This window comes from Acipenser ruthenus, chromosome 58 (genome assembly GCF_902713425.1).
Source record: "Acipenser ruthenus chromosome 58, fAciRut3.2 maternal haplotype, whole genome shotgun sequence".
In the NCBI taxonomy this organism is placed as follows: domain Eukaryota; kingdom Metazoa; phylum Chordata; class Actinopteri; order Acipenseriformes; family Acipenseridae; genus Acipenser; species Acipenser ruthenus.
In genome coordinates this window covers 2,790,280-2,817,696 of record NC_081246.1, presented here as the reverse complement: position 1 = coordinate 2,817,696, position 27,417 = coordinate 2,790,280, and the positions used below count along the sequence as shown (strand labels likewise).

General features: G+C 38.7%; 1 protein-coding gene across 1 annotated transcript; it reads left to right on the top strand.

Moving 5' to 3' along the window:
* LOC117962996 (myosin heavy chain, fast skeletal muscle-like) lies at nucleotides 1-23,614 on the top strand. The gene is made up of 41 exons (XM_034914603.2): nucleotides 1-35; nucleotides 1,775-1,824; nucleotides 2,453-2,668; nucleotides 3,083-3,226; nucleotides 3,318-3,474; nucleotides 3,785-3,812; nucleotides 3,898-4,012; nucleotides 4,104-4,196; nucleotides 4,305-4,368; nucleotides 4,461-4,559; nucleotides 4,654-4,757; nucleotides 4,833-4,971; nucleotides 5,887-6,005; nucleotides 6,098-6,247; nucleotides 6,342-6,512; nucleotides 6,596-6,899; nucleotides 7,253-7,326; nucleotides 7,451-7,538; nucleotides 7,624-7,741; nucleotides 7,851-7,974; nucleotides 8,790-8,926; nucleotides 9,388-9,643; nucleotides 10,603-10,845; nucleotides 10,938-11,114; nucleotides 11,204-11,349; nucleotides 11,461-11,551; nucleotides 11,643-12,032; nucleotides 12,114-12,240; nucleotides 12,332-12,450; nucleotides 12,533-12,729; nucleotides 12,818-13,001; nucleotides 14,070-14,235; nucleotides 15,360-15,484; nucleotides 17,407-17,715; nucleotides 17,811-18,014; nucleotides 18,106-18,231; nucleotides 18,462-18,632; nucleotides 18,709-18,813; nucleotides 20,195-20,290; nucleotides 21,893-22,024; nucleotides 22,994-23,614. The coding sequence occupies exons 3-41, from the start codon at nucleotides 2,465-2,467 to the stop codon at nucleotides 23,012-23,014; spliced, it is 5,817 nt and encodes a 1,938-aa protein (XP_034770494.2). The 5' UTR covers nucleotides 1-35; nucleotides 1,775-1,824; nucleotides 2,453-2,464; the 3' UTR covers nucleotides 23,015-23,614.
* Nucleotides 23,615-27,417: the final 3,803 nt, after the last annotated feature.

Here is a 27,417-nt window from a genome sequence, read left to right as displayed (position 1 = left end):
GCCTTCACCCTCACTGATAGGCATGTCAAGTAGTGGTAAGTTGCTTTAGGTTTAAGTGTCTGTATTTTTCTGTAAGTTGTACTTTGATGGCAGCCTTAGAATAAGCAGCACAGCTACTAATACAGAGTGAATATGTTAATATTAGAAACATATATGGATTAGCATTTAAACATGATTAGGACAGAAGTGTTTACATGCTTGGAAGAAGAATCTGCAGACATAATGAAGTCGTGCAGATTACTAATTTGTTAAACGGTAGAACACGATGAAAGAACTGAATCTATTTAGCCTAAAACAAAGAAGATTTTTAAAAAGCAGATATAAATAGATAAACACATAGATGTATCTCACATTTTTATAATTAATTTATTAAACATTTGCAAAATAAATTAGATTTTTAAGAGAATGATATTTTGAATTTATAAAATAATGAAAACTCTTTCAATACATTAAAACAAAAAATAAAAGTATATATATATAATATATAGCAAATTATTGAATTTGTGGAGTAAAACTGCAGGTTGACGAGACAAGAAGAGGTAAGTAATTAAGTTTAGCAACTGACTTTCAGTTCTCTGTTCATATGCAGCCTATTCATATAAAGATGTTCAAAATGCAGAAACTCTGAAACTTTGCTTGATTCTGAATTTAAATAAGTATGCCAAAGCCATATTCATAGCTTTACAATTGTATATGAAACTTCTGGGATTCATCTCTGCCAGGGAATGTTAAGTTAGAAAAAAATATGTATCATTTTTCTTTTTTTTAATCTATAAAAACTTCACTCATGAAAAATGATCTAGACAGCATTCAGAATTGGGCAGACACATGGCAAATGACATTTAATAGAGAAAGGTGTAAAGTATTGCACGCAGGCAATAAAAATGTGCATTATAAATATCATATGGGAGATACTGAAATTGAAGAAGGGAACTATGAAAAAGACCTTGACTCAGGAATGTCTTCATCTAGACAATGTGGGGAAGCTATAAAAAAGGCCAACAAGATGATCGGATATATTGTGAGAACTGTTGAATTTAAATCAAAGGAAGTAATGTTACAATGCATTAGTAAGACCTCACCTAGAATATTGTGTTCAGTTCTGGTCACCTTGTTACAAAAAGGATATTGCTGCTCTAGAGTTCAAAGAAGAGCAACCAGAATTATCCCGGGTTTAATGTCGTATGCTAAAATAATTGAATCTATTCGGCGATCTGATTCAAACATTCGAAATCCTAAAAGGTATTGACAATGTCGACCCAAGGGACTTTTTTGACCTGAAAAAAGAAACAAGGACCAGGGGTTGCAAATGGAGATTAGATAAAGGGGCATTTAAAACAGAAAATAAGAGACACTTTTTTACACAGAGAATTGTGAGGGTCTGGAACCAACTCCCCAGTAATGTTGTTGAAGCTGACACCCTGGGATCCTTCAAGAAGCTGCTTGATGAGATTCTGGGATCAATAAGCTACTAACAACCAAACGAGCAAGATGGGCCGAATGGCCTCCTCTCGTTTGTATCCTTTCTTATGTTCTTATGTTCAATATTAAGTCCCTTGGTTGATGATGTTAATATTAATTGGGATTTATAACACTGCCGTGTTGTCTTCATTTCAGTGGTCTACTGGACTCCAGTGAAAACCTCTGTTGAGAGTTATCTACAGTGACCGGGAGTTTTAGTCACTGAATAAATGCTTAGGGAAGTCCAGAACGCGCAAGATAAAAAAAAAATTATAACAGGATGAATAAATTGCTTTTCTCTTTTTATTTGCAGTACTGTGGACTATTAAAATCATCATCTTCCTGCGTGTGTTGTGAAGGAAGGTAAGGAATATTGGTAAAATCTGCCTTGTGAATGATATCATTATTATTATGATTTATTTCTTGGCAGACGCCCCTGTCCAGGGCGACTTACAATTGTTACAAGATATCATATTATACATTATTTCACATTATACAGACATCACATTATCTTACATACAATTACCCATTTATACAGTTGGGTTTTTACTGGAGCAATCTAGGTAAAGTACCTTGCTCAAGGGTACAGCAGCAGTGTTCCCCCACCTGGGACAGAACCCACGACCCACCGGTCAAGAGTCCAGAGCCCTAACCACTACTCCACACTGCTGCCCTAATAAGATCATTGGTGAGCCTGTTCCAGTTCTATACCCCCCACCCCGCCCATTTGGTAATTGGATCTTCCATTTTTGTGACTGGCATTCATCACTTTAATGCCACATGTTCTTGGAGTCCTTGGGTGGCTGAAGGCATGTTAGCCACTGTGACAAGCTTTGTGTCATCTAAAAATTTGCCACATTTGCTAACCATCCCACGATCTAAGTCGTTGATGTACAATTGAATTAACTCGTTACACCAGCTGTACTCTGTACTCCAGATATAATAATGACCAACATGTTCAGTTTACTGTTTTCATTATGCATTCCCACAGTAAACCGTCATCATGAGTACGGACGCAGAGATGCAGATATACGGGGCGGCGGCCATCTACCTCCGGAAACCCGAGAGGGAAAGAATTGAGGCGCAAAGCAAACCCTTTGATGCAAAAACTGCCTGCTACGTAGCAGATGCCAAAGAGATGTACTTAAAAGGTGTTATCCAGAGTAAAGAAGGTGGCAAAGTCACTGTAAAAACTCTGGAAGGACAAGTAAGTCACATTAGAGTAAAAACAGCATCTTCTTATGTCTTAGATTTCTGTTATTTACTACTGCATTGTATAAAAAAGGGTAACCTGCTCTTTCCCATTATTTGGGTAGCATGCAATTTCTTTATACTAGAGAAATGCTTCCAATTACGTGGATAACCTTATTTTTTTTTTATAGTTTTCTAACATTGACATTTTGTTTAAAAATACATGCAAATTGCATATTAGTGAGGATATACCCCAATATTCTGAGTACCAGCAATTATAATATCTTGATATGAAACACATAAAAATAGTTATAAATGTACATAGGCATTTACTCCAATTGTGTTGTAAATATGTATGATGCATTAAACCCTTGCCTTTCAAAAACTTTTGTTTCTCAGGATTTAAGTTTTTCCTTTTTTTGCATTTCAGACCGTCACTGTTAAAGAAGATGACGTCTACCCTATGAACCCTCCCAAGTATGATAAAATTGAGGACATGGCCATGATGACCCACCTCAGTGAACCAACTGTGCTGTATAACCTCAAAGAGCGTTATGCCGCATGGATGATCTACGTAAGAGTGTTCATACAAAATAAATAAATACAATCAAAAGACTATTTTCTTATGAATGAACTGTATGTAATATTCCATTGTACAATTTCAGACTTACTCTGGGCTGTTTTGTGCTACTGTGAATCCATACAAGTGGCTTCCAGTGTACGACCAGTCTTGTGTTAATGCATACAGAGGCAAGAAGCGTATGGAAGCTCCCCCACACATCTTCTCTGTCTCTGACAATGCCTATCAGTTCATGCTTACTGGTAAGTATTTCAAAAACAAGCTGATTTTATCTGGGGTAAGTACATTAAATTAATTCCTTCTGTTTCTATATCTCATGCCTTTTGGTGTAGTAATGGATCTTATATCATGCAGTTCTGATCCTAAATGGAATGAGTTATGAAAAGCATTGTTTTTGTAAATTCTAATATCATGACAGGGGAAAGAAATTAAAATATGGACATTGATTTACTGTGACCCCACACTGGATCTGTTACTCATTATTATCAGTTAAACTAAATAATAATTCAGATACCATCTTTAATCAAATTCTTAATATAATTACCTTTACAGATCGTGAAAACCAGTCAGTCCTGATCACGTAAGTATGGGTATAATTACAAACATTATTAAAACATAAACCTCTCAAGAAATATCATCTTAACATGTTTTTCTGTTTTATTTAGTGGAGAATCTGGCGCAGGAAAGACTGTGAACACCAAACGTGTCATCCAGTACTTTGCGACAATCGCAGTGGCTGGTGGTGAGAAGAAGAAAGAGCCGGCTCCTGGAAAAATCCAGGTTGGAAACTATTGCCATTGACATCAAATAGTACGGAACATTCAATGGGTTCCAGTTCCATTATCTAACTCTAGGATTGTGTCTTATACAGGGAACCCTGGAGGATCAGATCATTTCAGCTAACCCTCTGCTGGAAGCTTTTGGTAATGCCAAAACTGTGAGAAATGACAACTCGTCTCGCTTTGTAAGTGCCAACCCTTTTGTTTCCATTATATTACTACATGTTAGGACTTTCTTAAACCATTAACCGCGTATTAGCATATTTATGTGATTTAATTTTATTTTCATTAAGGGTAAATTTATCAGAATTCACTTCGGAGCAACAGGAAAACTGGCTTCTGCGGACATTGAGACATGTACGTTTATTTCTTCTACTGAAGTATCTCTTTAAATTTGTGTCTTAGTTTTAGACAATTCAAATTCTGACTGTAATACTTATTCATCACAGACTTGCTGGAAAAATCCAGAGTCACGTTTCAGTTGAAAGAAGAAAGGAGCTACCATATCTTCTATCAGATCATGACCAACCACAAGCCAGAGCTTATTGGTAGGTGAAACGAAATCATTCTGTTAACTGGCTGATTGATCTGTCTGTCTTGAAATAATCAATTTTGTGTTGCTGTTGCTGTTCTTCCTTCCAGACATGCTTCTCATTACCACCAACCCCTATGATTTCCCTATGATCAGTCAAGGGCAGATCACCGTCGCCAGCATTGACGACAAAGAGGAGTTGGATGCCACAGATGTAAGTTCCATCAACTAGCTTTGTTTAATGATTTTGTTACCCTTTTATGTGCCTAATGTTCTTTTTATTATCCAGTCTGCCATTGACATTCTTGGATTCACAAATGAAGAGAAAATGGGCATCTACAAACTAACTGGTGCGGTGATGCACTATGGTAACATGAAGTTCAAGCAGAAGCAGCGTGAGGAGCAGGCTGAACCAGATGGCACTGAAGGTAACTTTGATTTACAAGCACAGGCAATATGTGTGCTTTAAATCATACTTAAAAGCATTTGCTATTCTTATCATATCTATCTTAATTCATGTTAATTTTCATATAGCAGTAAACTGAATATGCATTATTTTTCATTGACATTATATTCTATATAATTACTTCCTATGTAATCACAATATTAAAGAAAGCACTGCTTGTTCCTGCTCATAGATGTACCATATTTGGCGTAAGATCATTTGTTACACATTTCAATACAATAATATGTAACTACAACATCAATTTATATATTAAAATGGATTTAGGATCTAAACTGCAAAGTACAGAAAATATAATATCTTCTGTTTCACTGGTTGATAAAGTCAGTTATCTAGTGGGTCTAAACTCAGCCGACTTGCTGCAAGCCTTATGCTAGCCGAGAGTGAAAGATATCGCTATTGCTTTATTCTGGTACTTGATGGGACATTAATTTGTATCATGAGCCTTCGGATGAGAAGTAAAACCGAGGTCCTATTGTAAGTGACTTTGCAGCAGCAGTAGTTGTGATGCATAGTTCTCACCCTGGTCTCTTGTAAGTCACTTTGGATAAAAGCATCTGCTAAATGACTAATTAATAATAATAATAATAATAATAATAATAATAATAATAATAATAATAATAATAATAATAATAATAGAAAGTTGGAAACTAAAACAACCTGACTGATTACTGAACAGGTGTGATTCTCTACAAATGCCCTACACAGCCCAAAACATTTACACCACAAAACATTCAGCTTACATGACAGTTAAAAAGAGTTTGAGAAACACATGGGCTATCAGCTATGAAATACAGATGTAGATATTCTAACGATATCAACCCATTTAAACATCGAAGATTACCAGATGTCATTAACATGATTCTGTGTTTTATTTCAGTGGCTGATAAAGTCAGTTATCTGTTGGGACTGAACTCAGCTGACTTGCTGAAAGCCTTGTGCTTCCCGAGAGTGAAAGTGGGGAATGAATATGTGACCAAGGGGCAGACTGTCCCCCAGGTAATGTGTTTGCTCTCAACCTCCATGCACATTGCACAGAATTCAACTTCATATTATTTTCATTTAACAATTAATCTGTCATCTTTTATTAGGTAAATCATGCTGTTGGTGCTCTCTCTAAATCTGTCTATGAGAAATTGTTCTTGTGGATGGTTATCCGTATCAACGAGATGCTGGCTACAAAGCAGACAAGACAATTCTACATTGGAGTCCTGGATATTGCAGGATTTGAGATCTTTGATGTAAGTTTAATTTGTCATACTGCTGATATATTTTTTACTACTTTGTTTTATTATTGCTATTGTTAATATTCAAATATTTCATACATGTATTTAGTACAATAGCTTGGAGCAGCTGTGCATCAACTTCACCAATGAAAAACTGCAACAGTTCTTCAATCATACCATGTTTGTACTGGAACAAGAAGAGTACAAGAAAGAAGGGATTATTTGGGAGTTCATTGACTTTGGTATGGACTTGGCTGCTTGCATTGAGCTTATTGAAAAGGTTTGTAAAAACATAATCATCTTTGCACCATCCTTGGCCTCTCGCTATACTATTTCTAACATTTACATCTTAATTTCCACTAGCCTATGGGAATATTCTCCATCCTTGAAGAGGAGTGCATGTTCCCCAAGGCCTCAGACACTTCTTTCAAGAACAAGCTGTATGACCAGCACCTTGGCAAGAGCAACGCCTTCCAGAAACCTAAACCCGCCAAAGGGAAAGCTGAGGCCCACTTCTCCCTGGTGCACTATGCTGGCACTGTGGACTACAACATCACCGGCTGGCTGGACAAGAACAAGGACCCACTGAACGACACTGTAGTGGGGCTGTACCAGAAATCATCCGTGAAACTCCTGGCCAACCTTTATGCCACTTTTCCAGCTGCAGGTGCTTGAAAAATGCCATACCTTCATTCACCTTTGAAATCACATTATGTGTGACTCATTTCATTACAGTAACACTTTCAATTATTATACTGAATGTTCATTGCTGTTTAGGGCTTTGAGTGGTTTTCCTTTTTGACAGAGGCTAAATGCTATTGTTATTCATAATATCTAAATGTGTTTCAATGCATCTTAGAAAAACAGCATTATTACCCCTCTTTTCAGGTAGACACTTGTTCATTTCAAGCACCCCCCTAGAAATAGGAACAGATGCTAGGAATCAACCTTGGAGTATTAAAGATTGTTTTAGAATCATTTTTATGTTATCAGTCTGAAGATTATTCTTTGTATTTAAAGAGGCTGCTGCTGCAAAGGGGGGTGGAAAGAAGAAGAAGGGTGGCTCCTTTCAAACAGTGTCAGCTCTTTTCAGGGTATGTGTTTTTGCTTTCTCTTCTGCAGTCTTGTCAGTTTATTTCTGATCCTCCCACCATTTAAAGTCTGTGCTAGTTATTAAATTACAAATGTTAAATATATCATATATTTGTCACTCTATAGGAGAACTTGAACAAACTGATGACCAACTTAAGAAGTACCCATCCACACTTTGTGCGTTGCTTAATTCCCAATGAGACAAAGACTCCAGGTAATTATAATATGATCATGTATGTCTGTGACAGGTATCATGATTTGAAAATAAGTTTGTGACACACTTCTAATTCTAATTGTAGGTTTAATGGAAAACTTCTTGGTTATCCACCAGCTGAGATGCAATGGTGTGCTAGAAGGTATCAGAATTTGCAGAAAGGGATTTCCAAGCAGAATCTTATATGGTGACTTCAAGCAAAGGTATCAACACCATTGAGTTTACCCTCTCATTAATATGTTTTCTTTCTTTTACATTTGTCTGTGCAGCTATTAAACTTGTATAATCACATGTATTTGCTATTTTTGACAGATACAAAGTGTTAAATGCAAGTGTTATACCTGAGGGTCAGTTCATGGACAACAAGAAAGCATCAGAGAAGCTTTTGGGATCAATTGATGTAAATCACGAGGAGTATAAATTTGGCCACACTAAGGTTAGTACACATAATATGTCTTTACAATTAGCATCACCTTGAGAATAGTATTGGATAGTGTAACAGGGTTGAAGCCCTGCACATGTAAATGGTGTGTTTGTGTCTGTAAATAAAGATTGTGTATTTTGTATTTAAGGTTGGCAGGGACAGGGTTAATTCCATCCCTGCCAAATACAGATGTGAAATTTGGCCATGTCTTGATTTGATAATTGATCATCAGTCATGTCCCAGCCACATGGTACAAAATGGATTCCAAATCCTGTGTTTGCAGGAGGGTTCAGTGAAGGTGAATGCCCAGCCTGAACAGGAGGCATTTAAAAGGGGAACTTCCAGTGAAGCTTGGATAGTAGGGATTTGTTTTGTTTAAGCCTTTTATTGTGGTCCTTGTTCTTGTTCTTGTGCTTATTTGTTTTTGCTTGTTTCATTAATAAAAGTGTGTTGAGAGCCCCCTTGAGATTCAGACTCGGGAAGCTGTAGTGCAATTGCTGATATGCATGTTTATTAATGAACAAACAAAAACACAGGAACAAGATCAAAATAGGTTTAAACAAAACAACTCTCTTCTTTCCAGGCTGGGCTGTGCCTTGACTGGAATTTCTCTTTGTTGTTTTCCATCTGCAGGGCTTCCGACCTGTCACATAGAGTAACAATTCATTTAAAGGTCAATGTAAACCACATTACACTTATGAAAATCAATCATTTTCAAGATAGAGACTCTTTGTTTATTACCTGATTAAGTGAACTCCCTTCTCTTAATTGAATGCTGTGCCATGCTGAGACAAAACCATATTTTACCTTAAATCTCTTGAATACAGGTCTTCTTTAAAGCTGGTTTGCTGGGTGTACTTGAGGAGATGCGAGATGAAAAATTGGCCGCACTCGTCACTAGTACCCAGGCTCTCTGTCGTGGGTTTCTGATGAGAAGGGAATTCCAAAAGATGATGGAAAGGAGGTGAATGAAGAAATACTGTAACCTCGGAATAATTGCAAAAACATTTGAACTGCTTGATATATTTGAGTTACTGAGCAAATTGTAAACATTTAGAACAGTTCTGAATCCCACACCACTTCAGGAGATAATTTTAAAAAATAAATAAATAAATAACTTTCCAGATCAATGCAATTATGTAATCTGACTGCAAGCAGGGCTTAACAGGTATTAATATTACAGTCATGACTACAGCACCCCTTGTTTCTCAATAGAATCAAAAATCAGTTTATCTAACGGTTCCCCATGCTTGTTTTTTAAAATTTAGTAGTGATCTTGTTCACAACAGCCTAGCTTAAGAAGTAGCCAGATCGTGCATTGTATTATTCATATTGCATGTAGTATTGAGTCAGCATGTGCACTTACATAAAATAATTATAGAAGTAGTCTAGAACTGAAGTTATTACCTTGTTCTTGTATTATAGGGAGTCAATTTTCACCATCCAGTACAACATTCGTTCATTCATGAATGTGAAACACTGGCCATGGATGAAGCTCTACTTCAAGATCAAGCCACTCCTGAAGAGTGCAGAATCTGAAAAGGAAATGGCCAACATGAAGGAAGAATTTGAAAAGTGCAAAGAAAATCTGGCCAAAGCAGAAGCAAAACGAAAGGAGCTTGAGGAGAAAATGAATTCTGTGATGCAGGAAAAGAATGACCTGCAGCTTCAAGTCCAGTCGGTACGAGTCTGTTTTGTACTATGGCTTTTTAGTCCACATACATGATGTTACTTTCGATGTCTAATTTAGTCACAACCTAGAGAAATGAATGATGTACTAGATTTAAAGTGTCTTCTTATGCATTAAATAAGTACACTTTATGGACAGGAGCCCGCTATCTGAAGACTGTGGAGACCCATAAAAAGTATTAAGTCACAATGGGCCCCACCGTACAGTATTGATTAAGAGTTACTCAATTAAGTGAAGACAGGTTATAATTGAACTTTATTAACTACTTTATATACTTTCTCTTAATGTAATTCAAGCACTTCCATTAGCAACATAGGCCACAAACGTGCAGTTTTGAAAGAAACACATTATAGCACACAGGAATTTTCTATTTAAAACATGAAGCTGGAAGCTCTCAGTTTCTAAGCCGTATTCTCTGGTTATCTGTTTGCACTTCCTGGGTCATTTCACCTCAATAGTGTTTTCTGGGCTAAAACAAGTTACAGGCTGAAAGCATGTCAATCAATAGGGGCAGCCGCTGATTGGTTATTTACAGGAAAGAAGCCAGTGAAGATGAGAAAATATACATTAGAAAACAAAATTCAATTGTTGAGACAGTGAATCCCAATCTCTAGCAAAGATGCTCTCTGTGGATTTAATAAAGTGTCTTCTGTTACAGTTGCCTACTATTAAATGGGTGGCAATGTTTGCATCAGCATGATCCCATTATTAGTGCCATGTAGTGACTCAGTATTTAAAGCACAGAAATGAAGATTCATTTTTGGAAGTGGGGAATGGGCCCATTTTAACTGATATCTCAGGAGATTGCTGGGGATGAGAGCACCACAAATAACTTCGCTGTTGCTAATCATTTCAGGTATTCTCAGTATTGTGCAAATGTGCTGCACTAAATAAGTTATGCATTCAAATCTACATTTGTTGATAACAATACTTTGACAATGTCTTAACAGGAATCGGAAAGTCGCTCTGATGTTGAAGAAAGATGTGAAGGGCTTATCAAAAACAAAATCCAGCTTGAGGCTAAAGTTAAAGAGATTACTGAGAGATTGGAAGATGAGGAGGAAATGAATGCTGAGCTGACTGCCAAGAAAAGAAAACTGGAAGATGAGTGCAGTGAGCTCAAGAAAGACATTGATGACCTAGAGCTTACATTGGCCAAAGTTGAGAAGGAGAAGCATGCCACGGAAAATAAGGTTAGGATTTTAACAAATGACATAAAATTATTTGTTGAAAAAACTGGACAGCAAATACATCCATTTGTTTGGTTTCTAACCCTTTCATATAGGTTAAAAACCTTACTGAAGAAATGGCTGCTCAGGATGAAAGTCTTGCAAAATTAACCAAGGAAAAGAAAGCCCTCCAAGAGGCACACCAACAGACCCTTGATGACCTGCAAGCAGAGGAGGACAAAGTCAACACTCTGACCAAAGCAAAGACTAAGCTGGAACAACAAGTGGACGATGTGAGTGAAGCCGACGGTGCAGACTCTCAATGGGGTTTAATTTAATAAAACATATTAATATAATATAATTTGCTATTTCTTTCATTTAGCTTGAAGGTTCATTGGAGCAAGAAAAGAAACTCCGTATGGACCTTGAGAGAGCCAAAAGAAAGCTTGAGGGTGATCTGAAACTAGCCCAGGAATCCATAATGGATCTGGAAAATGACAAGCAGCAATCAGATGAGAAGATAAAGAAGTAAGATTGTATTTTGTAAAATGTATATCCTAAATAAACTTTGGATGTTTAAAAAAATAACCATGTAATATATATATATTCATTTTACATATACATATTTAAACTTTACAGGAAGGACTTTGAAACAAGTCAACTGCTGAGCAAAATTGAAGATGAACAAGCTTTGGGTGCTCAACTTCAAAAGAAGATTAAGGAGCTACAGGTATTTTGCGGAAATCAAAATCTTTTAATTCACAGATGAGAAATGATTATAAATGTTTAATTCATCTGCTAATTCATTTTTTATTTTCTAGGCGCGCATTGAAGAACTTGAAGAAGAAATTGAGGCCGAACGAGCTGCTCGGGCAAAGATTGAAAAGCAGAGAGCTGATCTTTCCAGGGAACTTGAAGAGATCAGTGAAAGGCTTGAGGAAGCCGGCGGTGCAACTTCAGCTCAGATTGAAATGAACAAGAAACGTGAAGCTGAGTTTCAGAAGCTCAGACGTGACCTAGAGGAGTCCACTCTGCAGCATGAAGCTACTGCCTCTGCTCTTCGCAAAAAGCAAGCCGACAGCGTGGCGGAACTGGGAGAACAGATTGACAACCTCCAGCGTGTGAAACAGAAGCTTGAGAAAGAAAAGAGTGAATATAAAATGGAACTTGATGACCTCTCCAGCAACATGGAATCTGTAGCCAAATCCAAGGTAAACAACACAAGTGTGTGATCTCAATATACAATAAAGAATTGAGTTCTTGTACACATCTTTTTCAACTTTTAATTAAAGGCAAACCTGGAAAAGATGTGTCGTTCTCTGGAGGACCAATATAGTGAAATTAAGACGAAGAACGATGAGAATATCCGTCAGATCAATGACATCAGTGCTCAAAGAGCCCGTCTCCTGACAGAGAATGGTATGCTTTTACTGCAGTTACTGCATGATGTTATTCTACATGTTGTAAAGGAAGGACTGTTTTTAAATAGCTATGAATATTTTTACTTCAGGTGAATTCTCTCGCCAACTGGAAGAGAAAGAATCTTTAATTTCTCAGCTCACAAGAGGAAAACAGGCTTTCACTCAGCAAATTGAGGAGCTCAAGAGGCACATTGAGGAAGAAACAAAAGTAATACATGTCTCCTTCCTTTTTATATACAGTGTTTTTGTCTTTTAAATGTAATGTGTAACATTCCCATAATTCTTTAAAGGCCAAGACTGCCCTGGCTCATGGTGTGCAATCTGCCCGCCATGACTGTGACCTGCTTCGTGAGCAATATGAGGAGGAGCAGGAAGCCAAGGCTGAGCTGCAGCGTGCAATGTCAAAGGCTAACAGTGAGGTGGCTCAGTGGAGATCAAAATATGAAACTGATGCTATCCAGCGCACGGAGGAGCTTGAAGAAGCAAAGTAAATAATCATAGTTAACTTACAACTTTATATTCATTTAAATTCTATCATTCTTTAACCGTTTTCTGTACTTGAACACTTTTCCCAGGAAAAAGCTAGCACAACGTCTTCAAGATGCTGAGGAACACATTGAGGCTGTGAACTCAAAGTGTGCCTCTCTGGAAAAAACAAAACTGAGACTCCAGAGTGAAGTGGAAGATCTCATGGTTGATGTAGAAAGAGCAAATGCACAAGCCTCTGCTCTTGACAAGAAGCAGAGAAACTTTGACAAGGTACCAAAAAGATGTTTATCACAAAGGCAGCTATAGAGGGATAAGATATTGTCTGCTGTTGACCATCAGTTTTCCACAAATACATAATGACAGCTGGAGGATTGATTGTTCTCACACATACGTTGATGAGTAGATTAATGTGTTTTACAGGCACGAATGATCATTAATGCCCAGTAAAACAGACAATGAGTTATCTCTTAAATCTAGAAAGGTTCCCCTTATACATGTATTTAAAAGACTCTCACACTAATCACTTCACTCTGCAGGTGTGATTGAATAGTTTTCCATTTAGTTTAATTGTGTACCTGTTTGTTTCACTGGCCAACGTGCTGTTTTAGAATTAGCATGAACTTCTTGATTGTTTTAGGTTGTTAAGAATGATGACAAACTAAAAAATCAAAAACTCTGTGTACTTGGAGAACCGCAACCCCCCTCCTCCTGAAAACAAAGAACATTCATATTGTTATTGTAAACCTGTTGCAATCCCAGAGCTGAATTAGTTTGCTGAATTCAAAGGAGTTGACATAGTTAACCCGAATCAATACTTTAAGCATGGTACAGTAACAAGGACAAGCGACTTAGTCGGAAAATAAGCAGAAATAGACTTAGGACTGTGTATTAAAAAATAAAACTGATAAACAAAATTATCCAAGTCAAATATATGTTTATTTGTACAGCTTAGAAATAATAATTTTAAATGAATGGAGTTATAGGCCACGGGATACAGCGAGATCAACTGACTCCGAGAAATACATTCAATGCAGTTTTATAACTTTCAACACACGCGCTTGTAGTGACATCATTTATGACCCTTCCTTCCTCTATTTTTGCACACTTGGCCCCTATTGCATTCCTGGCTCAAACTCTCCAAATATCTATGTAATATATATATATAACAACTTCAGACAGAGAGTGGTGAGGGGATGGCATGGACTACCTAGTCATGTTGTTGAGGCAGAATCATTTGGATCCTTTAAGACCAAACTTGACAAAGTTCTGAGATCAATCAGCTACTAGGACTATTAACAGAAATCTATTGATGTATATTTATGACACATATTCATTCAGGTTCTAGCTGACTGGAAGCAGAAATTTGAAGAAGGCCAGGCAGAGCTGGAGGCTGCACTGAAAGAGACTCGCTCTCTCAGCACTGAACTTTTCAAGATGAAGAACTCCTATGAAGAAGTTTTGGACCACCTTGAAACCCTTAAACGGGAGAACAAGAACTTACAGCGTGAGTCCCAACTTCAACACCCTGTCGTGGTCATCGAAGGTTATAAGATTCCAAGGAAATGTAGAGAATGCTGTGAAAATCCCCATTTCTGAAGGAATAATGTAAATATTTTTAGCACTTACAAAGAGATACAGCAAAGGTTTGCTTTACTTATGCACTACCGGTAAATGATTGAACACATTGCATAGAGCTGCATGATTTAAATATTTCAAATTTAATTAACTGTATCAAAGATAAAAAATATGTATATCTTCTGGAATTTAGCATTTACTGTTGTTCTAGTAAGTATTTAACTACTGTATGTAAGAATATTCGTTGTATAATGACTGTAAAGAAAAATGATCATTTTGAATGCGAAGCTGTTCCTTTTTAGATTTATTGGTGATGTGATGAGGTTTGGTGAACTTCACACTTTCAAGAAGCCTGGAATCTTGTATGGTACTAATTGTGTGAGGATATTGGATGATGAGACAACATGTAGAGACAACAATATTAACTGCTGCTGTTTTAAGTAAAATCTGTGATATTTGTGAATCACAGAACATGCCAGAAACTAAGCTTAAGACTACAGTTTTCTTAAACTTCAGGGCAGTTTCCTAACAGCAGCTTGAGAATAGTACAACTTATTATCATGTCAACACAATGACCCTCTACACAATAACCTTCAAGTCAATTAAATAAATCTCCCTTTGAATTCAATAGGATTTGTTTGTGCTTGATACTCTATGAAATGCTGAATACACTCCTAACTATAAACACTGTTAACTGAATTTGGTTTATAGCGTGACATTTCATATAAGCAAAGCATGCGTAGGCTTTTATGACATGTAATTCTCTATAAACCACACGAGTCCTGAGTTTGGTATCAAACAGTGCAAATAACATGTTTTGACAACTGAATATCATTTACCATTTTTAAACAATTTGTTACTCAGTGTCCTGCACTAAAAACTGTAGTGTGTCATTCCCGGCTGTAGGAGCCAGCAGCGTTATAGTCGACACATGTTTTACAGTGCTCTGATGTGCTCAGAACCTGCAATCAATCTGATATTATATATTAAAACCACCCAGTTAAATCTTGGATTCTGATATTAACAACATTCTTCATCTTCTTTATCTTGTAGAGGAGATCTCTGATCTGACTGAACAGATTGGTGAGGGTGGGAAGGTTATTCATGAGCTGGAGAAGTCAAAGAAGCAGATTGAAACTGAAAAGTCAGAAATCCAAACCGCCTTGGAGGAAGCAGAGGTAATTCTTTAAAAACACACACCTTCTCATCTCCATTTTCATTATCTCTATACTAAGGCAAAGGTATTTAGTTTAAAACACACACACATATATAGGAATAGGCTGTATGACCGTTAAAGAACTGAAATAGTGTCCATTGAATAATCCCAACAATTAACCATTTAAAAGGTGTCTCTTGCCAACTATTAGTAACTTTACATCACAAATGTATGGAGGACAATCTGATGTTTTACCAGCAGGAATTCAGGTCTGCCTGTCCACATGAGATCTATAATTTTGATTTATCTATCAAAATTGGCAATTGTTGAGTCCTCCCAAAGCAATCATCCCATAACTCAAAACCAGTATTTCATGATCACCTGGTAACCAAAACAACAATGGCTATCACCCCAGATATAAAATAATAGATCACATGGTGGTGTGTTTAATACAGGTGTACCAACTCTTGTATTTTCTGAGACATTACCTTTAAGAAATTAGACATTGTTAGGTATTAATTAAATGGAATATAACCTATTAATTACTCAACACAAAACAATGCTCGGTCGCCCTCGTTTACAATTATTGGGTATAAATCAGTAACAGTCAGTGTGATTTAATATAGAACCTGTCATGATCAAACCTATTCATATTTTCCAAGTTATTATTTGTTTTACCTTTGTTTATTCGTTTGATATGAAATCATTTTGATTTCACCTTTTCCTCAGAAATGTGTCATACCTGCATTGCATTGTGGGGTTGTAGTCCTAGGCAAGATGTAATCTCTGATTAAACTCGAAGAAATACATATCCCAGTTTCCACAGCTCTAGCTCTTCAGTTAGGGCTACAGAAAGGTCATGTTTACATGACGAATCAGTTATTTGCTAGTCTTGCAACATATATTCATTCTGTTTACTGCCATGTAAAAATGTCAGCACACAGGATTAGAGAAAATGTTGCTTCAAAACGTATTTTAAATCCTCAGAGCGGAATGTAATTGCCATGGATTGTTACTCAATTGTAAAGGTGAGAGAAAGGCAACATGTTTAGTTTTAAAATCAACATTTATTAATATATGTGTTGGTAATTACATGGAAAATACAAGTATAGCCACACCCCTACTGTTTAACATGTGCAAATGCAAGAATGGGTGAATGATGCTTACATTCAAAGAACTGAAATAGAGTCCATTGAAATATCCCAGAAATTGAGCATTAATAAAGGTTAGTTAGTTTTTTATGGAGGACAATCTGACAAATGTTTTATAAACAGGGATTTGGGTCCACAGGTCTGCATAAGGACTACAATTTAAAACACAGACACAACAAATAGAATGTGAGTCTGGTAAACTATATTAAATTAGAGTGGGCATATCGGAGTGCTCCCAAAGCAAGCATACCATAATAAAACACTACCAGTATACATTTCATGATCGCCTAGCAACTACAACAATACATATTTTACAAAGCTGTGCAAGGTAAAGCAGAGTATGAAACATTAAAAAATTATCATCAGGAAAAGGTAGCTTGTTAGGTGTGATTGTCATTTCCAATCATATGCTCACTATTATCACATCTGTTTGCATGTGCTACTGTTAAACAAATATTTTTCAAGTAACCAACGCTGTTGGAACACATTTAAAAAATATATCCCTGCACCACATTGGTATAGGAGCAGTCTCATGTAAGTACAATTATTTTAAATTAAATATTGTATAATTGGTGATGACTTCAGCATGATGTCTTGTTTTCACATACGATATTGCAAAACAATCTTTTTTCTTACCTTAGAAATGTTAATGATTCAGTGATAACAAAAGCTACTGTAGCTGAACCAATGTATTTCCTTCAATTGGAGTAATGTAAACACAGACATGTTTATAACAACTTTTACAATGCTTATTTTTTTATTTCTCTTTTTTTTAATTAAAAAAAATGTATAGGCCTCATTGGAGCATGAAGAGTCAAAGATTCTTCGCGTCCAGCTTGAGCTGAACCAGGTGAAGTCTGAGGTTGACAGAAAGATTGCAGAGAAAGACGAGGAGCTTGAACAGCTGAAGAGAAACAGTCAGAGAGTGATCGACTCTATGCAGAGCACTCTCGACTCTGAGATTAGGAGCCGCAACGATGCCCTGAGAGTGAAGAAGAAGATGGAGGGAGATCTGAATGAAATGGAAATTCAGCTGAGTCACTCCAACCGCCAAGCAGCTGAAGCTCAGAAACAACTGAGGAACGTCCAAGGTCAACTCAAGGTGCGGACTATTTCTGTCATTGCAGCTATTAAAGTACACTTCCATTGTATTAAAAATGTTCCTAATGATTTTACTGATTTCTGTGTTTTGCCCAGGATGCCCAACTGCACCTTGACGATGCTCTCCGAGGACAGGAAGACATGAAGGAACAGCTTGCCATGGTGGAACGCAGGAACACCCTGATGCAGGCTGAAATTGAAGAGATGAGGGCTGTCCTGGAACAGACAGAGAGAGGCCGCAAAGTGGCTGAACAGGAGCTCCTTGATGCCAGTGAGCGTGTGCAGCTGCTGCACTCCCAGGTTGGAAGATTTTGTTTCCCACCTAGTTTTTAAATTCTTGTTCTTTTTATATTTATCAGTTTTCTTCAACTTACAACCTTTACCTTGACAGAATACCAGTCTCATCAACACCAAGAAGAAGCTTGAGAATGATATTTCTCAGCTGCAAGGTGAGGTAGAGGATGCCATCCAGGAAGCAAGAAATGCAGAAGAAAAAGCCAAGAAATCTATTACTGATGTGAGTCACAGCGTCTGTCCGTATGTCTGTCTGCCTCTCCAATTGTGACCAAGCTATTCAACACACCAGTGTAAGGTATACATTTCTGATTATAGTGTTCAGGGTCAGAGCTCTACCATCAAGCTATTGAGGTTAGCACCAGTAGCTAAATCCCTTACAATCCCCCACTCCTACTGCTGCTACAGTTCTAAATAACTTGAATCCATTCATCTACTTTCTTCAATTATCAGGCTGCCATGATGGCAGAGGAGCTCAAGAAGGAACAGGACACCAGCTCTCATCTGGAGAGAATGAAGAAGAACATGGAGCAGACAGTGAAGGACCTGACCCACCGTCTGGATGAGGCTGAGCAGCTGGCCATGAAGGGTGGAAAGAAACAGCTCCAGAAACTGGAGAGCAGGGTGAGCTGAACATACAGACTAATAATTCCCTTGTACAAGAAACTGAACTGGGTTTAATATTTACAATAATTTCCAGGTGCGCGAGCTGGAAAATGAGCTTGAAGCCGAGCAAAGACGTAGTGCTGAGTCAGTTAAAGGAGTCCGGAAATATGAAAGAAGAGCCAAGGAGCTCTCCTACCAGGTAATACACCAGCTTCTGAAAGTTCTAATGAAGTATCAGCATTCATAGGGTATTGTGCATTATTATTATTATTATTATTATTATTATTATTATTATTATTATTATTATTATTATTATTATTATTATTATAACTACTGCTGCTATAATCATACATGGTGAACGATAAGATTCCTATACACTTCAGTGTTTTACAGTCTTATACACGGTGGTGGAACGCAGCCTCTGTATAATAAGATTGCTCATGTATAATAAGGGTTGTGATAAAACTGCAAGCCTCAGTTGTTTTAAAGACAAACTCTACCACCAGTACATGAACACAAACAAACACTGTCAATCCAAAACAAACAACAGTGGCCTGTGATTTTAAGTTGTATCTGCAGAAGACAGAGGGAATTTGTGGAAGAGCAGAATACTGCAAGCACTCTTAAAAAAAATAATAAGCAACAGAATTTTACCTACAGATTACCTCAGCCACATGCCCTCTGTGGGATGTTAGCTGGTTTAGAGTGATGGCTCTCTGAAAGCAGAGGCTCTTGAGTGACACGGAAATCATCCAACTCCACCCTCCAAAAAAGTCAAGTGCAATAAAACATAATAATACATGTAGTTTTCTCAGGTTTCTGGTGACACTGATAAATCACTTGCGCTAGTTCCCTTTTATTATGTATTTCTTATATATGTCACCTGAAACCCTCGACAGAATTGCAGACTGATAATTAGGGCTTCTGTTTTTCAGTTTTCAAACATTTCATTTTTTCATTTTTTTTTTTTTGGGGGGGAGCTTTCCCTTTTATTTACTGTTTGAAATTATTGTTTTTGGTTACTATGGTTTTTTCTTTCTATCACAATATGTATAGTAACTAGACAGCACTTGCACACTCAATTGTACCTTCTTTTCTTTATTTGGATTTCACCACAATTTGCAATTCTGTTTTAAATTCCACAATCATGTAAATACAATGTGTACTGTAATATATATTATAGATTATATTATATTATATATATCTCGTGAGCAAGAACATTTCATTGTAAATCTCATCAGCGTGTTACAATCCTCCAATAAAATGTAGGAATTTGCTGCCACTTGGTATCTGGGTGGGTTTAAACTATTCAGAATGAATCAATGCGAAATACAAGTCAGTAAGGACATTGCCCAACTGCACTGGTGTAGGTATTTTACAGTGTTTATTGGATATACACCAATATAATGTTTTTGTATCTGTCGTGTTTTATTGTTTTTTATCATTTCAAGCCAGAATTCAGAAGCTCAAATAATGCACAGTTGGAAGTACATAATAATAATAATAATAATAATAATAATAATAATAATAATAATAATAATAATAATAATAATAATAATTCTTTATTTTATTATCTGCAGGCTGAAGAAGACAAGAAGAATGTGTTCAGACTCCAGGATCTGGTTGATAAGCTGCAACTGAAAGTGAAGGCTTACAAGAGGCAGGCTGAGGAAGCTGTAAGTCACTCTTTTTTTGTTTTGATATATCCCCTTATTTTAGGACATTGTTGTTTTCTTGAATTACTAACCTTAACCCTTTGCAGACATATCATTATAACTTTTATCTAATTAAATCAATGAAATATGCATGCAATGTTTTTTTTTTTTAAAACATAAAATACTTCAGCAGACTTCAGACAATCCACCAAAAAGACTTAGTTGGGTCAATAAACCATGGTGATATTTTTAAACTATTTAATATTAAAATCTAAATCAAATCAATGCAGGGTAGGGGTCCCCGAGTGGCTCACCTTGTAAGAAGCGCAGTCGCATGGTGTGCAGGGTGAGTCATACAGTGCAGGTTTGCTTCCTGGCTGTGCGAAGTAGGCTGATCTCCGAAGGGAGCGTCGCATTGGCTCTGGCGCTCCCGAGGATTCGGATGGCAAAATCGGCACAGACTATTTCTCCTCATTGCACCATAGCGAACCCTGTTGGCCAGGTGCCCGAGTTGAGAGCGGACACCTGCAGGGCTGGCCTTTATCCTTCAGAGGTCGGTAGCTTGCTGACATCTGCTCTCAAGTTCATGGGTGAAAAAGGAAGCTGGCTTTGTCGTGGGATCGGCAGACACCCCCTGAGCCTTCAGGTCGCTTGAGCCTTGTGGGGAATTTCTGCAGTGAGGGGGAAAAGCGATTGGACATTCCACATTGGGAGAAAATCAGGGGTAAAATATTAATTGGACACACTAAATAATAAGAAAACAATAAATAAATAAATAAACATAAATAAAAATATATTCAATTCTTTATGATTCTAGTTACTGAGGGTTGTGGCTACCACTGGTAATAGTACAGTATTTAGGTAGGAGATCACTAAATTGCATTTATGAGACAAGGAAAATTGTTCAGTAATTATTTGCATTTTTTTTTAACTTTCTTTTCAAATTCAAAATAGGTACTCGTAGAGTATCCTTCATCAGAGATTGAAAATGTAATTTTCTTAATACTCTTCAGACCTTTAGCATTTTAGAAAGGCAGGCGGACCTGAAAAGGGTAGAAATCTTCACGGTCTGCAAAGGGTTAAACCCCTATTTGATTAGGGGTCTAAACCCTTTTCAGCTGTTTTAAAGAGCGTTGATTAGTTTAATAATGTTTAACTTGAAAGCATTTTTTAACAAACCATTCTTAAAGTTTCAAAATAGTCTTTAAAATTTTATGATAAGTGTGATTCCTTTTTCTTAGGAATTTATTTACTTGTATGTCAAAACATATTCAACATTTAAAATGGCAGCTTTACCTACTAGTTAATTTGATTTTAAGAAACTGAATTCAAATGGATACACTCAGTGTTCATTTACACTGGCTAGTGCATATTGTTCTTATCAAGTTATGTTTCCAATTGCTCCGGCACGCTCCTGAGAATGTGTTATAAACAGAAAACATGATCCATGGCTTTTGTGATGCAAATAAACTGATAATTAAATCTGTCCATGTGGATATGCACAGTCACAAGATCTGACAGTAACACATTACTTTTCATTGTAATTCAACCCCTGATGTATTTAATAGGCACTGGCCCTCACAAGTAAAACAAATGTTCATGTTCATTGTATTTGCCTTTCAGGAGGAACAAGTCAACACCCACCTGTCTAGGTTCAGGAAGGTGCAGCACGAGCTTGAGGAGAGTGAGGAGCGCGCTGATATCGCTGAATCCCAGGTCAACAAGCTGAGGACTAAAACCCGTGATGTGGGAAAGGTAAGTTAAAAGATGAAATTACAGTGGTCGGGATGTCACACACAGTTTCTGGACTACAGTCTCACTACACCACCATGTTTTATGATATGAGATATCTAAACAATTACTGATTACTCAAAGGAGTAGCCGAAACACAGTTTACATCTCAGAACTCTATTCTTGAGTGTAGTGTTACACACTATATAAAGTAACCTGTAACCTAACAGAGGTGTGCCTCAGGGTGCATACTATGAACAGGGTCCATGCCTGACTGTATAGTCTTTGCTGTCAGGTAGTGACACAAAAGGATTTGTCTGTTACACAATAACAAACAAAGCTGGCATAAACAGTGAACTCTGGAACAGTAACACAATTAAAATCATTAGCAAAGGTAGTACTGCAAATGAAATATGATTTATAAACAACCATTTATGCTTTATACTTTACCAAATAGAACTAGCCTGCTGTATTATGGTCAACACTCAAAAATGAAATCTGTCCTATTGTTTCTTGAAGTAAAATAAGACTCTTAAAAACTTGTAACAAACTTGAAATGTATTTTTGTTTACGACTGTAAGTCGCCCTGGATAAGGGCGTCTGATAAGAAATAAATAAATAAATAAATAAATAAATAAATAAATAATAATAATAATAATAATAATAATAATAATAATAATAATAATAAGTAACAAATGAATCACAGTGTTTTCTGAATGCAAGGTGGATGCGTCAATCAGACAGACATTGTTACTATAATCAATTATCAAGCCAGTAATAATGTTACATTTTTTATTGTGATAGCAGTTATTTAACTAATGTCTTAGACATACAATATACGATATGAGGCGTTGTGTAAATGCTGTATACAGTTTGCAACAGTCCTGTGTTATGTTCTAGCATGTTTCAGGTTTTTAATTACTAGTTCAACAGTAAATCTGTGTTTGTGTTTTTCCTCAGTATTTAATGATGCATTTATTTATTTTTCAAAAGGTTAAAGAAGCAGCAGAGTAGAAGAGCAGCAGAAGACTCAAGCTGAAATGTAGAGAGATTCATAAAATATGAATTTCACAGTGAACTAGTTCCTGTAATAGCGCTGGTAGTTTATAGTGTTGAAACAGTAATTGATTATTGTGATGTTATCGATCATGTTTTTGCATTGATTATTTTATTGCGTTGAGACATTATTATCGATAATCATATTATCATCTGTTACCCAATAGGATACATTAGTGGGTAACAGTAGCTCTGCATTGAAGCAGTAAGCATCATTGAACTTCTTTGTGAGGCGCAAATGTCCTAAAAGGCAAGGGTAACATTATTATCTTTAGAAAAGACCTGGAAAGCATTTTTTGAAACAATGTTTTCTTTTTTATTGTGTAGCCTACATTTTGAAATTTGAAAAGCTACCAAAGAAACTTAAATCTGGTTGTGTTATTTTTGCTAAACAAGTTAGCAATAACATGACACGTTACAAGAAGTGTTATTTATTTTATTTAATCAGCTGATAATCATGATTATTGTTATAATTTACAGCCGATAATCGAGAACAGAAAATGTCATTATTGTCCAGCACTAGTAGTTTTGAGAATAAATGTGGCATGCAAGCATCTACTCAGGCTTTGTGGTGTGTGTTTTTTTTCTGCTAGTCTTTATTCTGCACATGAATTATTTTCTTTACTTATCGACAGTTTTGGACGAGCCGCTCAATATGAGAAATATTTTGTTATTAAAGAGTACATTTGATGATAAAATCTATTGCTGCACACATCAACTAAATAGACTACATAGACTACAAACTGGTAGCCATGCAGACTCCTGCCTCACTTACTTTAACAGGGAATCGAAGAAAACTCAATATTTGAGCAGCTGCACTCAGACCTACTTGGAACAATTGCAGACATCACAAAAAAGAGAGGGGACTTTGATAGGGTAGCTGATTCAGGAAATCACACCAACACTGAATGAGCTCAAGGATGTCTGCTTACATTTATCTCCTAAAGATTGCAACGATGTGTTATCCAGTATAAAAAAGAAATGCATCCAGCAAGGCTGCTTTTAGAATGAGGCTTAAAGCCTACCTCCTTGTCTCAGGGCATTTATCTGAAGTAGTCATTTCATTTCTCAGTCAGGGTCAATTAACTGATCACCCCCAATCTACATTGCACAGGAAATTCTTTCTAAAATCCTTGTGCATACTGGCTGATTGCAACCTATTCACGAGACTGGGCACTTCTATATCCAGCATTCATCCCCATTATTAAACAATAACCAGCAAACGTTATACCAGGATTCTTGCTATCCCATCAAATTCCCTTTAAAAATAACATAAACCTGTTAAGTATGTTAATAATAGTACCCAGAACAGAGGTGTGTCTCATTTAACCTATACAATTATTGAGTACCAATCAATCAAACAGCACCTTCTCTGACAGCAGGGCTACTATTATTGTAAGCTTGAACTACTGGAGCTGGAAGTCATTTAGGTAGACCAGAAGCCTCTTCAAAAAGATATTAAATCAATCAATCAATCAATCAATCAATCAATCTTTATTTTTGTACAGCGGCTTAAACGAGGGCCACCACAAAGAGCCTGTAACAGGGCCAGGAGCTCTGTACACGAAGAGGGGGCAGGGCAAAGCCCTGCCATAAAATATATTTTCACTGCCAGAAGGGGAGGAGCCCCTGCCGCCTTTGCCGCCAGAAGGGAAGGAGCCCCCGTCGCCTTTGCCACCTGGAGGAGAGGAGCAGGAGCTGCCTCTGTCACCACCACGAGAAGGACCAGGACAGGATGCTGGTGGTCCTCTGCAGCCCCTATATATGGCGCACGGGGGAAAGCCACCTGGCCGGAGTGGCCACAAAGCGGGCTAACCCCAGCACCACCAATAGTCCTGACTTAAAAAGTCGATATACCGCATGTTAAAAGTTTAATCTGTAAAACACATAAATTTACTACCCCGGGCAATGATCCAGGGGGGAGGATACCATTAGAGACTAAATAATTCATGAGCAGCTAACCATCATACCCCTTTGAATTATGGTCCAAAAAGTATACCCCTTGTATAGGGGACACCTGTACCTTTCAAAAAACGTTGCTTTACATTCCCATAACCCGACAGTGCTATCCATATGCAGACTGAAAAGATCATTAACACTAGAAGGACCAGAGATATACTCATACCTAGAAGCCCAGCAGCAGTCTTTCTGACGGCTTGTGACAGGCTGGCTGTAGGGGTGACATCAGACCAGAAAGGAGTACACAGACAGACAGTTTTGGGGATGAAACCGAGATGCAATGGCTGCGCTCAGTGTGTTTAATAAGGCTGCTGGGGTTGGTGGCCTCCAGAACTCCCCCCTTTCTTCAAAGCCGGCAGTTCCCTTTTGTGGGACTTCAGCCACAGTACTTCCAGCAGCAAAAGTCTCCTGACCTCCCCCACAATCTCCAGCAGTGACACTGCTTCAGGGGTTGGTGGTCTCTGGACATCTTCCCCCTTCTTCGTGGCCGGCAGCTCCCCTTGGTGGGGTTCCGGCCACCATACTTCCTGCTGCCATGCAGGGCTGGCAGCAACCCCAGGCGACGCAGAGCAACAGGCAGCCCCAGGCACTGTGGAGCAACAGGCAGCCCCAGGCGACACAGAGCAACAGGCAGCCCCAGGCGATGTGGAGCAACAGGCAGCCCCAGGCGATGCGGAGCAACAGGCAACCCCAGGCAATGCGGAGCAACAGGCAGCCCTAGGCATTGCGGAGCAACAGGCAACCCCAGGCGATGCGGAGCAACAGGCAACCCCAGGAGATGCGGAGCAACAGGCAACCCCAGGCAATGCAAGGCAGGCATCCTTGGGCGAAGCGAGGTTGGCATCCTTGGGCGAAGTGAGGCAGTCATCCTTGGGCGAAGCGAGGCTGGCATCCTTGGGCGAAGCGAGGCTGGCATCCTTGGGCGAAGTGAGACAGGCATCTGGGGCGGTGCGAGGCAGGCATCTGGGGCGGTGCGAGGCAGGCATCCTTGGGCAGTGCGAGACAGGCATCCTTGGGGGTTCGAGGCAGACATCCCCGGGCGGGGACTTGAAGGCACCCCCGGGCAGTGACGTGAAGGCATCCTCGGGTGGTGGCCAACTCAGCTGTAGTTCTTCTCCCTCAGGTGGTGGAGGTAGCTCCAGCTCCTTTGGTGGTGTAGTGAGAGCAGCAAGCAGTCCTCCCACATTGGTGGAGACGGAACTAGCAGATATTCACCCTCTGCTGGTGGAGCTGGCGGAGGCAGAAACAGCTCCTGCTGCTCTGCTCCTGCCGGTGGAGGCAGAGGCAGCTCCTGCTGCTTTGCTCCTGGTGGTGGAGGTGAGGAAAGCAGAGGCAGCTCTGCTCCTGGTGGAGGTGGGAGCAGCGTGTAGTTACCTGGCGACGGAGGTGGGAGTAAGGCGTGTAGTCTCCTGGCGACGGAGGTGGGAGCAGCGTGTAGTCTCCTGGCAACAGAGGTGGGAGCAGCGTGTAGTCTCCCTCTCTTGCAGGGGACTGGTGCGGCGCTCCCTCTCTTGTAGGGGACTGGTGTGGCTCTCCCTCTCTTGCAGGGGATGGGAGCGACTCTCCCTCTCATGCAGGGGACAGGTGCGGTTCTCCCTCTGTCTCGGAAAGGGAAACCAGCAGGCATTCTTTCTCTGCTGGTGGAGATGGGGACAGCAGGCATTCATCTTCTGCTGGTGGAGATGGGGACAGCAGACATTTTTCCTCTGCTGGTGGAAATGGGGACAGCAGGCATTCTTCCTCTGCTGGAGACCCTGCTACCTGGGCTGCTGTTATGTTTATAGCTGCCTCCAGGTAGCTGAGGACCAACTCCACACCTTCCTCCAAGGTGTTTGGGGTGTGTTCCCTCTCATATGCCTCCCATCGCTCCCTGTCCATCAGCCACAGGACCTGGATGGCTATGGGTATAGACTGGGCCGCCAGCCCAGCATTGTCCAGGATGCAGTCCCGCAGCCTGATGGCGTCTTCTGCCATTGCCCCCTTTTTTCCCGCAGTACTCTTTCTGGACTGAGTCCTGGAGGCACTGTTGTCCCGGTTCTGACACCACGTGTGACAGGCTGGCTGTAGGGGTGACATCACACCAGAAAGGAGTACACAGACAGAAAGTACTGGGGTTGAAACTGAGACGCAATGGTTGCGCTCAGTGTTTAATAAACAAACACAAATAAAAGGTTGAGCAAAACACAGGACACGGCACGACACAGGCCAGAATAAATAGACAAACAAAATGGATTAACACTAAACAAACAGTGGATGAACAGACAAACAAACACAGTGAGTCAAAACAACTTATATTTACTTTATTATACTTTTATTTACTCCTTCTCCACACCAGTTCTCCACTCACCAAACACACAACCCTGAGTGAGTGCTTTGTGCATCTATATATACTGTTGTGCCGG